This window comes from Diorhabda sublineata, chromosome 6 (assembly GCF_026230105.1).
Source record: "Diorhabda sublineata isolate icDioSubl1.1 chromosome 6, icDioSubl1.1, whole genome shotgun sequence".
Classification (NCBI taxonomy): domain Eukaryota; kingdom Metazoa; phylum Arthropoda; class Insecta; order Coleoptera; family Chrysomelidae; genus Diorhabda; species Diorhabda sublineata.
Genome location: NC_079479.1, coordinates 23,309,254 through 23,321,977, shown reverse-complemented (window position 1 = coordinate 23,321,977; position 12,724 = coordinate 23,309,254). Strand labels below are relative to the sequence as shown.

Genomic DNA, 12,724 nt, shown 5'->3' with positions numbered 1-12,724 from the left:
TTGGTTTACGTAAATACAAAATAATTATGTATATAACTACTGGTAAAAAAAAATTAATCGCGCTATTTATTTTGAGATTTTGGGCGTTATATTTAGGTGGAGTAAAATGCCAACAGACGTTTGTAAACATACGTTTGCGTTAATATAAATGCCTTCTCATATAATTTGAGATAAATTACTGTCAGGTGGAGCAGGTGGAGAAAGAAATCATTACACGAAAAGCAACTTTTCGCATTTTCATACTATAAATTTAATATAACATCCAAATCCTTTGAAATACAATTTAATTTATGTCATTTTTGGTCTAAACTAAATAAAATAAATAAAAACGATTTTTTCTTACCCGAAATATAAATAATTCCATTTGAAACATATTCTTAATCTAAACATGGGCGTTATCTCCTGCATGCTTCTCGCACACGAATAAAGAATCTGGTTTTTTGAGTCTTTCTTTCCGAATGTGGAATCAACTTATGCATTTAATTTTATCAACTTCACAAGGAAGGAAGGAAACTTCTATTCCTTCTGGAAATCGATCAAAGCTTACTACAAAGAATTATTGGCATCATGAATTATGCTAATGCTAATAAACCATATGTAACAAATCTAAATGATGTTTGTACTGACACTTGAGGAGTTGATGGAAGGTACCACTACCCCAGGTACCAAGGGAGACACAACCATGGAGACGTTCAGGCCGACGGCCGCTTAACTTTAATGTGCCACATGAAAAAGCAAAATTGTATGATAAATGGACCAGCGTGATGTTCATCATACAAGACTACGGGAGTATCTTCTTCGAGATTGTCTCAGTCTAGAAAATACGGGTAAAACAGTACAAAATATATTAATAGATATTAACAGCAGTATTGGCGACTATATCAAGCGGAATTATCTTTTTCTCAAGACGAAATGTCTCCTAAAAATGATAATATTCGGCTCAGGCTTTGTAGAGGATATAGGCTTTGCCATATATAATATATATTATATTTCTCGAGAGGAAATATTCTGCCCCACGCAAATAAAGGTTAAGGTAACATTTTACAGTACAAATATTATCCTCTAATGTATGGGTACTCTGGAATTCTTATGGATTTTGTCTAGGCCTCAAACAAAAAGAATTAAGACCGTTGGTTTCAAATGTCGAGAAAAATACTAAATAACTTGAAATATTCAGTCAAGTGACCGCGTCCTAAAAGGTTGACGCATGGTACTCTTAATTCAATGGGCCTGAAAACGATGTCGGGTTTAAATTTTTAAAGGATTGGGCACGCCATAACACACATTTTGCAATTTACCGCACGTCTCTAGCACTCATAATAGCGCTGATACGAATTTCTCAGAGTGTAATATTTTTACTACGCCCTCGCTCGGTTACATCACCAGCGCCGATAGATTCACGTCCGACAAGTTATAGCAGCATCCACACCGTATATCAACCACATCTTTAGATAACCAATTCACGTTTCAGCGCCATCTCTTGGTTCGTTACTAGTACTAAACGTACATGGAAACAACAGTTTCCTTCTGCTTTGGCGGTATATTTCAAATCTTTCGTTCAGTTATTTCTCCAAACGATCATGATCGTTTTGGTTGATGCAACTTCATTGAATTGTTTCGTAAAATAACTGGACGAAAGTTTGTCTTAAATATGATGCATCCTTTTATATTTAATTCTGGGGAGAATAGGGCTTCAGAAATGTAACCAAAAAAATGGGGCAAATGACAGCTTTTTATTACATTTGGGAAAATACAAATAGGTACATATAGATAAATACATGTTGATAAGTATACATTAGAGAATGATATCCACCACGATCGAAAAGATCTATTGTGATCCTCATTCTTGTTATGATACTGATGAACTCCATGTTTACAGCTGATATATTAATTTCTTAGAAAGTTCAGAATATGCTATGGCTGTAGCTATATGTTAGTCTCCTATCTCACTGCCAGTGTAGTGCTTTGTAATATACTTCGAGAGAATGTGGACAGAAGTTTCTTCCTCTGCTTACCTGCTAAGTCTAATGTCTTCAGGTATTCATTGAGGCGACAGTGCAGTTTTTTTGTATTTTCTTCAGTATTTGTATGTCATTTTAAACAAGAGATAATCATCTTTCAGTCATTCATCTATACCTTTCAAAACTCTATTAATATTTTTAACAAAATTTTACATATTAATTATAATATTTAACAAGTTAGTTTGCTTGTAATGGTATCAAGGAAAAGTAATCCGTGTTGATAAATTCTTTTTTTTTCCCGCGGATTTTAACATTAAAAAATCGTTATTTGTGGCAAAAAGGTAGCCATTGCAAGGGAATCTATTTGGGGCAAAAACCACGAAAAAACCCCTACTCCATTTATATCAACAAATCAACCCTTTTTTGTCAAAATAGCAGTTTACTCAGCAGCATCTTGTCAAACGTTTTCCTACATAATCGGCGCTGATGACGTAGTACCTATTTGGAAAGGATCTCGGGCGATATAATATATCCAGACTGCTAAATTCAGTAAGTTTGTTAATGCTAAGGCAGGGCGCAAATTGGGACACGTATAGCACGTGTGAGGTAGCGTGACACGAGAGACCCGACTTGCACATACTACACGTGCTACCTGGTGATCCACATATTGAAACACGTGTTTTCAAATAGGAAACGGTGGGATTTGGATTTCATTGGCAGTTCGCGACTAGCCAGCATCAAAAAATGACATTTTTTTGGCAATCGAACAAAATAATTGTTGTTATTGAACTTAAGTTCTGAATCAGAATTGGATAATGCTCAGGAGGAAATGTTGTTTGATTCATTGATGAGAAAAACAGTGGACAATTTACAGTTACAACTAAAATGAGTGATACTGATTTTGCTGATTATTTCCGAATGGATCGAAACCAGTGTGCTCTTTCTTCCCTTACCGCCTCTATTAACTTTTCTTCTGTTATTATTTTGTAAAAAAATCAAGGAAAGACTTGCTAATCACCCCCACGTGTGGCACAGCCAACTGTGTCAGAACTACAGCGGGACACGACACGTCTGTGTGCTCACGCGTGTCCATTCAGGTTGCGCTGCGTCGTCAATTTGCTACAATGTATTCAATCTTGATATCTGATGGTTGCATTTTAACTTTTAATCCATGCAGAACTGTTCATCAGGAATAACTTTTTTCTCATAAAATCACTAATAAAAAAGTTTTCCATATGGTTCCAACTTATGTAGACACACTGTATATGGTACCAAGTGGCATCGCGGTATCACGAAATGCATAGTTGTGACGCTAACCTTCGGTTTATTGACTTTGTTTTTCAGTGTATGACATGTAAAGAAAAACTTCCTTGTAATCTCGTCTCATGTAATCTTCTGTTTTAATAAATAGGGTTGAATTTATCTTTAGACTTTCCTTCATTGTGCCCTTAACCAATGCTTACTGGCTGAGGCGATTTTCACGCACACATATTCTTTTTAATTCCATTTCAGAATACTTTTTTACGTGTACAAACTGCCTTGGTTCTAGTTACGTATGAACTAGTTACGTATGAATTAAATGAATTTCTTAATAGAATTATGAAATTACATAGTAATCCCCTGATATATATATGACAAATTAGTTGGCGAGATAATATAATTTCATTTCGCGTATCTCCAATTCGATACGTACAAGATATGAAATAAAACAATATACCTGAGTCAATATAAATGATATTAATGGTATTTCTAAATGAACGTTGAACACAGACAGTATAAAATGATTTTTTGTTGCAGTTGTATCGACGATGAACAGAAAAACGATTCCAAACAATCGATGGATGACCAAAATTCAAAAGATTTGGTGAGTACCTACACTTTCACGTCTAATAGTTCAGTAAATTAGTGAAAAAAACCTTATGACTTGATTATTCTTGAAAACCGAACTGATTTAAATGAAAATTTGATATTGTTTTACCTTTTGTATCAAAGTTTTTGGTGACTGTGTTTAATTTTTAGAGGTCTAAAACTAAAAAAATAATAAAAAATTATGAAATTCGAATAAAATCACATTAGAACACATATTTTAGAAACGTTTTAGCCCTTTTAAACCACCCTTAATGCAGGAAATTTAGAAAAAAAGGTTGTTTCGTAATATTCTGATTAAATCTGACTAAAATTGGACAAAATTGGGATTTTTCTACATTGTAGGTTATAGATGATACTACAACTCCGTATTTTCATAATGTTTGTTGTAATTTTCACTGTATCATGCTAATTATTTGAAAAACTGCGGCTTGATTTCCATTTTTATGGAAATGTTCAAACTCATGGACGAAAATGTCACTTGTTTTTTATTTTACGAGGACTGCTACTCACGTTTTGAGACTAATAAAAACAAATATTTTTAAATGGATATGGCTTAATTGTTTTTCAAAATATTCTCCGTTAAGATCAATATACTTTCATATACCTTTGAACCAATTGTCGCGGCATTTTTTTCATTCCAATTGAGGTACCTCCAAAACATTTGAATGCACCAACCGCTTCTTCAGGTGTAGAAACATGTTGACCTCGCAATTTATTTTTGATCTGCGGGAATAATAACAAATCATTGGGTTCTAAACAAGGACTGTACGGCGGATGAACCATGATTCGATGTTTTGACAGTGTAAAGAAAACTAATGCTACTATTCAGAATTGTACGTTCTACGTTGCTCTAATGGAACGGTGCGGACAGGTCACGATCTTATAGACGTCTTTTGAAGCACTGCGATTAAAGTTTTTCAGCATTTCTTTGCACCAATAGACAAGAGCGTTTTTTTTTTGAGTTATTGACAGCGATCTTTCAATATCAGTTTAAGCACAGCATTGATATTTTTTGTCACAACAGCCGATTTTGAACGACCTTCACGAAATTAATCCTGTAATGAAGAGGCTACCAAACTGTCTTAACCTATGGCTCCCTTTCAGTACAAAAATGGCAGGGCGGAGCACCTTGTATAATTTACCCATTTTTCATTGCATTACATTACATTTTTAATTTCTCTCATAGTTAATATATTATTACATAGCAAGCATATTAAAAAAGATTTTTGCTACTTTTATAACAACACACAATTCAAGATTTCTGACATTTCTCACAGATTGGTCGAGAAATAAATAGAAAGACGTGCTCGCCGCGATTTCAGGCTGCGCTGAACGTAGAGTGCTAGACTAGATAAAATACAAAGACGCGCACAAATAGAGGCCGCCGGTCAACGTTCACGGCGCTTTCCCCAAACGCAAATGCTTACGAAAAAAATTTTCTGAGACACGATCTTTTGTTGTCGGCCTTTTTCGTAGACAACGGCGGCGCCCCTGGCAATAGCACGCGGCGCACCAAGGCGCCGCGCCGCACCATGTTGCCGCGGCGCACAGTTTGGGAACCACTGCTGTAGTGACAACGATTGAATTCGGAAAACCAGCGAAACACGGTAGTTCGAGATGATTTAGTTGTATTCTATTGACCAAGATAATTATTTCAACTATCTGTAAACAACTCAAATAGCACTCGTTGATGACAATACGTTCACCTTTAAAAATGTCAAATTTTATGATCGCAATGTTAAATTTCACACATTCACATCAGTGTTGCCATTTCTTAAGTAACAACTCTAGTAAATATAGAATAATATTTTGTTGAAAATTGATCAAATTGACAGCTGACCCGATCTTGACCCTATCCTTACCTCACACTATTTTGTTTTATACAGGATGATTCATTAAGAATGTCCAATCTCTGAACTATAGATTGTAGACCTCAAAATATGATGATTCTGCTCAACATGCCTTATGCAAATATTGCTAGTTTCCGAGATACGGGGTGTTCAAAGTTTAAATTTAAATTTTGATTTTCGCAATAATTTTTTTTGTTTTCATAATTTCTCTTTGAAAATTGGCAATTTCACGTTTTTTGGCATGAGGAATCATAATTTGCACTCTAATTTAAAATTGATAATAGAGTTACACTTGTTTGTGTTAACTAAATCAAAGTAAACTTTTTTTGGGCTAAACTTACTACTAAAATAATAAAAAAATATTAAGAAGCGTTCAATTCTACAAAAAAAAAGTTCTTCTTTGATTCAACGTGTAACTCAATCGGTTATCGAATTATTTGCTTCTAAAAAATTTTATTATTCCTTAAATATGTAACAATAACAAATTTGTAAACAAAAATAAAAAACTTCAAAGCAGATGCTCAAAATGCCCACCATTTACTTCAATACACTTTATGATCCGCTTTCGTAAAGATCTCTTAATATCAAAATCACATTCGTGAATTAAGCCGTGGTTTAATTTTTCGTATAAGTTTCGAATAAGTAATTTATTAACAATTTAGTAATTAACAGGTGTAATAGTTATTTATCAAATAATGCCTTGGCATAACGATTTTTCCAATAATGAGATGCGTGATATGATTTGTGTGTTTGCTCAGTCAAATTATAGTGGTCCAGCTGCGGCTCGAAGATATTCACAATTATACCAATTACAACCTGTACCTACCGAAATCTTTACAACCGCTTAGGTGAAAAGGGGTCTTTACGCTCTAAAACTGAGCAGGGTATAACAGGAAACAGGTATAACCCAATCATCTATTTTTAGAATACTGAAGAGAGAAAAATTGTATCCATATCATTACACTCCTGTTCAGAATTTATTACCTTAAGATTTACCTAAGCATCTACAATTTGCCCATTTTTTGTGAGATAAACAAAATGTTAAACCAGATTTTCTGGATACAATTCTTTTTACTGATGAGGCAACATTTACCAGACGAAGAATATTTAATTATAAAAATAATCATTTGTGGGATTCTGTATACTATGAGGGAAACACATTTTCAGCACGAGTTTAAGGTTAACATTTGGTGTGGTGTAATATGTGGGTATTTAATAGGTCCTTTTGAACTGCCAACCAATTTAAATGGACCTCTTTATTTAGATTTTCTTCAAGAACATTTACACGAATTACTAGAGTGTATAATCATAATCATAAAGTGTATTGAAGTAAATGGTGGGCATTTTGAGCATTTGCTTTGAAGCTTTTTATTTTTGTTTACAAATTTGTTATTGTTACATATTTAAGAAATAATAAAATTTTTTAGAAGCAAATAACTCGATAACCGATTGAGTTACACGTTGAATCAAAGAAGAGTAACTTTTTTTTGTAGAATTTAACGCTTTTTAATATTTTTTTATTATTTTAGTTGTAAGTTTAGCCCAAAAAAAGTTTACTTTGATTTAATTAACACAAACAAGTGTAACTAGCGCTCTCTATTAGCAATATTTGCATAAGGCATGTTGAGCATAATCATCACATTTTCAGGTCTAGAATCTACAGTTCAGAGATTAGACATTCTTAATTAATTCTCCTGTATAGAGTCAAAGCGAAATGAAATGGCGACAGGCAAACTTGCTCCAATTTGTAATTTCAAGAATTGTTAAGTATTGAGCAACAATTCGACGATTGTTTAGCAAGAGTTTTGTTAATCAAAACAAATATTGTCAAACGAATCAAAAGGTATTTTTTTGAAACTCTGTTCAATAAACTGAACATTTTCTCAACTTTGGATTTCATTATTTCTCAACAAAGAACCCAAACCCACTGAAAATAACACATAAGTTCTCTATTGAAGGCTCTCGTTGATCTTAGCATATCAAAATTGATTTTTTTCAATCTCACATTACCAATTTTTCGACTGGTTCGTTGCCTTTAAATATATTTTCACTTGGTAAGCTTCTTCTGTAAAACTATTCTTCATAAAGCGTAACAACTACACTCGCCTAAAGTTAATAACATTTGGGTGCACATACTGATTAACAATATCACTTTTTATAAATAACAAGGTTTCAAAAATCTAATTACTGGTCCATGACACATTTGGAGAAAATTAAGATATACGGATTAATGAAAAATGTTACAAGAAAGGAAATCTGCCACTCTCAATCCCACATAATGCTACTAATTAATAATTCATAACTTCATTATTACTTTATACCAGCATATTCCAAAAACGATTCACAATATCGAGTTTTACCGAAGGTACCTTGAAATTTTGCTTGATAAATCTAATATTGAAAAAATTATGGGCAATACTACTTGATACAAACCGTGTAACTAGCGCCCTCTATGAGTGTCAGATTTAAAAATAAATTCATGAGATGTATCAGGTTCCAAAAGAAATTTGTATAAAATTTTATTCCAAAATTGCTAGTAGTTTCGCTTAAATCATAAAAAATTATGTATTCAACATGTTTTCCTTAACGTCCTTCACCTTGAATACGCCCTACCAAATTTTCTTACTAAACCGACCCCAATTTTTCTCAGTTTTCTACATATACTAAAGACGGGGTCAATGACTGGTCGTTTTTAGCTTGCGCTTCATGTGATAAAGGAAAACTTGTCATATTTGTATTTTAAAAAAGGGGACAGATTTTGCTCATTCCTGACCCATTTACAATAAAAAATAGACACCACTTTGTCACTATATTCATCTTGGTCGAAAAATGGAATTTAATCGCAAACATTTTCATGCAATGATTTGCTATGAGTTTCGACGTGGCTGAAACCAAGAAGCAGTGGGCCGATCAACTCGTTCCGATTTTTGGTGATGAAGCACCATCTCTAGCCACCGTGTTTCTCTGGTTTTCCGGATGAATTTCGTAAAGGTCGTTTCAAATCGGCTATTGTGCCATAAAACATCAATGCTGTGCGTAAACTGATATTGCAAGATCGTCATGTTACATACCGTGAAATTGAGGCATGCTTGGGCATTGGTGTGAAACAAATTGTTTGCTTTGGATATCGCATAATTTGTAAATCGCTCAAAAAAGCTCGTGTTGACTGGTGCAAAGAAATGCTGAAAAAATTCAATCGTGGTGCTTCAAAAGACGTCTATAAGATCGTGACAGGCGACGAATCATGGATCTATGCATACGAACCCAAAACTAAACAATAATCGACTGTTTAGGTCTTTCAAGATATTCCAAATCCAACAAAAGTTGTTCGCGTACTAAGCAATTCGAAGTAAATGATTGCCCGTTTTTCGGAATAACCTGTCGCCACCGTTCCATTAGAGCAACGTTGAACGGTCATTTCTAAATAGCACGTCAACATTTGATTGCCAGAAGTGTTAGAAAACATCAGGGAGGCCAAACGCATTCTCCATCTCGGCAATGCGAGCTCACACACAACAGTTCAAACAAGCACGTTTTTGAACAGTCCATACATAAAAATAAATTGCGAGGTCAACGTTTTTTTACACCTGAAGAAGCGGTTAATACGTTCAAATCACATGTTTTCGAGGTACACTGTATAACATTTGCGAGACCGCTATAGCAGTGGAAACATTAATTTGGCTTTAATTTCCTGAACTCTCTATATTTTAGAGATTTACTGCATTCACTACTAATAGTGTATCTAGATTAGGTTTCATTTAATAGATCTATTTTAGAACCCCTAAAAAAAACAAGAAATAAGTAACGTTTAGAAATAACTGGGGACAGGTGGAGTTTAGAGACTCTTGGCTTGTAATCGGAAATAAACAGCAAATATATTTAATTTTGTCTTTCCATAACAACAACATATTTTTTAAAAATGGAATCGGATATGTCAATCACTTAATATTTTTCTATACATCGTTTTCGTAGGTTAAAATTTCACACAGTTCTTGGTTTCGATCCAAATCGATGTGACTGTTATTCCTACACAAATTTCAAATGTCGTCGAACCTTTTCTTTTAAACTGACAATTAGAAATATTTACAAGGTGTCTCAAAAAAAACTCTATTTGTTTTGATAACTGTGCCAGGTGTGGTGAGTTTATTTGCTATTTAACGATCCAAGATCTCATTCGAAAATGGAAACATAATGAAAAAGCCTGTTAAACACTCAAAATTACATTGTCTGACACGTGATACGATAACCAAGATATCGTCTTCAGAGAGTCTCTGGTTATCAAGTGTTATTAATGTCGGTGTAGTGGGGGTATAAATACTGTGTTCATTATGAATATCGCCAACGGCTCCTTAAATTTCAACTTAGTAAGGCAATTACATTTTTTATACCTTAACTACGTTTAGTATATCGTTTTTAATCACACACTATTTTTTAATTTTTTTTAACGGTATATTAGATCATAAAAAATAAATAAATTTAACTAACTAATGACGCGCGGCAACACTCATTTGTTGTCATATGACTGAGTGTGACGTTGTGTGACGTAGAAAGTAAGTAAATAGACTTAGGTTGTGAGGTTAGATTGTCTTAATAAAACAGTAGCTTTTTTTCGACATATGAGACCGTTTTTCCTAGATTATTCCGTTCAAATGATCCCACAACTCTATATAGTATTTGCTATTGATTGTGTCTCCTTTTGGAGATAGTCGATGAACAATATTCCATGCGCATCCCAAAAAAAAAGAAGCCTTAACCTTTCCAGCTGAATATTGTGCCTTTGGGCGCTTCGGACGTAGTTCATCGGCTGCAGTCCACTCAGATAATGATTTCAGAGTGAAGTAGATTCAAGTTTCATTTATTGTCACATATCGACGCAAAAATCTGATTTATTACGTATAAACATGGCCAAACACTGCTGTGAATCATCACTTTGTTGTTTTTAATCGAGTGTTAGAAAACGCGGCACCCACTAAAAATTCACGATTAGATATAACCAATTTGTGAACTGTTTTCTGGAGTAACCATCTCAATTGGACAACCAGAACGTTCACCATCATAGGTGGCTGTTGAGACCACGTTTAAATTCAGCAAACCAATAACAAATGGTTCCTCTCGATGGAGCAGAGTCCGGATAACACTTTTGAAGCCATTGAGAGCTATCAAGAAGCAACGATAAATTAACACACGAAATTGTTTTTTCTTGCCAATTGAAATGTTACACATAGTCTTCTGAAAGTTGGTACTTCATAAATGTCATACGTATTTGATAATAGCAGCGCCATCTGTGTGTCAGTCACGACTTATTGAGTGATGTATTATAAATCAATACTTAATGCTATTAACAAGTCTCATACAGCGTACCAAATTTGGTATTTTAAAGTTAACGGGTTGTGAAAAAATTAATTTTTTTCGTAATCAAGAAGGTATAGAGGTATATTGTCCCTAATCGTCCTATTTTCAGCCTATTTGTCCTCTCTGTGACGTTTCTTATGCGGGGCACCCTGTATAGAGTCTATATTATTCCAACAGTGAATTATTAACCATAATTTATCGACAATAAAGTAATGTTTGAATTCTTACACTCTATTTCGAGAATATTGCACTTCCGCATCATTTGGCGCAGTTTCTACTAGAATATCAAGAAACATTCAGATGCTTAGAATTGTTTCCAAAAAACAATTAGGCATTTGAAATTTGAAAAAAAAAATCATCTATTTTAGTCGTATTCTAAAACAATGACGCAAATTTTAGTTAAAAACAAAAACCGTAGTATTACTAAACTAAATTTAATACGGTATGTCGTATATTAAAAAGAAAAACATACAAAGTGTGTTTTTAAAATTGTGATGTTATTTTTATCTGTTTAACGACGTGTTGCGGTTCAAACTGAAGCGGAAAGATTGATACGATTTTTATTTAACATTTTTATTCAATTGCAACAGTTAATTGGTAATAAAATGTTTTTTAATGTTCGATTAAGTAGTAACATTTTAACTATACGATCATGATGAAATCATTATAAATGGATTAAGTGTTTACGCATCTGAGAAATAAACGTTGATAAAAAAGTAAAGCAGTAGCTACAAGCTACAAAAAGCTCCTGAAATTTATTGATGTACCGAATAGTTCGAGGTCTTGAATGTTTTCAAAGGAAAAAATTCTAATTTAATTTATTAAACGCGCATATCAATATATGGAAAGCTTGTTAACTACTGATTAGATTTTTTAGATTAGATAAGCTAAGGCGTAAGGTCATGGATTTAAAACGCACTCACAAAGGTGTTCGGCGGTTTCTTTTGGTTCTTTATAGAAGCGAAAAGCTGTTTCTCCGATATTCTTCAGATGGTAGTTCACCGGACAGTGTTCAGTAAGCATACCAGTAACTCTCCTTAGCTTAGTCTTTGTTCAATGAAAGGGCCTTTTCAGACCAGTTGGTGGAATAGGAAAGAAATATTTTTGATTGTTTCAGACCTGGGATCTCATTCCATGTTTCTGATTTCTTCTCGTTTCCTCACTTCTTTATTACCATCACTTGATGGTTTCTGATGAAACCTATGAAAGGTTGTAGTCCTATGAAAGAAATTGTCCAGCCTTTTTACCTGTATCCACTTAAAAGTAAATTTATTATTTACTCCAATTGTGTTTAAAGCTTCGATGCAGTTCCATACTAGCTTTGACTCAACTATAAAGAGTCAAGTGCTTGCAGGGCTGCTCTTCTATCTGATTGAAGGTTCTGATCCAATTGGGATAGTGAGCTTGGCTCTTGGGCCATATATTTTCTACCCCTACTTGTCCATATCCCGTTTTTGAAAAAATCAGTGTATACCTACTAATGTGCGTCGTTGGAACGCAATATCTGCATTTGTCTGCTGTCGACTTATTATAATAATCTCATAGTTTTTGGTAAAGCATAGTTTGTAAGACATTGAAAAACACCGTTGAACATTAAAAAATCGTAGAGAATCTAAATTTGTTCTTGAGGATTCGAATCTCTCAATGCAAGCGCTTTAAACATGCATAGATCATCATTCATTTGGTTGTAAA

At 33.9% G+C, this 12,724-nt stretch overlaps 1 protein-coding gene across 4 annotated transcripts in view; it reads left to right on the top strand.

Moving 5' to 3' along the window:
• The window catches only part of LOC130445032 (pleckstrin homology-like domain family B member 1), a 138,943-nt gene that overhangs the window by 107,698 nt on the left and 18,521 nt on the right, over nucleotides 1–12,724 (top strand). For all 4 annotated transcript variants that reach the window (XM_056780503.1, XM_056780504.1, XM_056780507.1 and 1 more), the window contains one exon: nucleotides 3,759–3,825. In XM_056780503.1, the coding sequence (XP_056636481.1) occupies nucleotides 3,759–3,825 (67 nt within the window). The remainder of the gene's footprint in view (nucleotides 1–3,758; nucleotides 3,826–12,724) is intronic.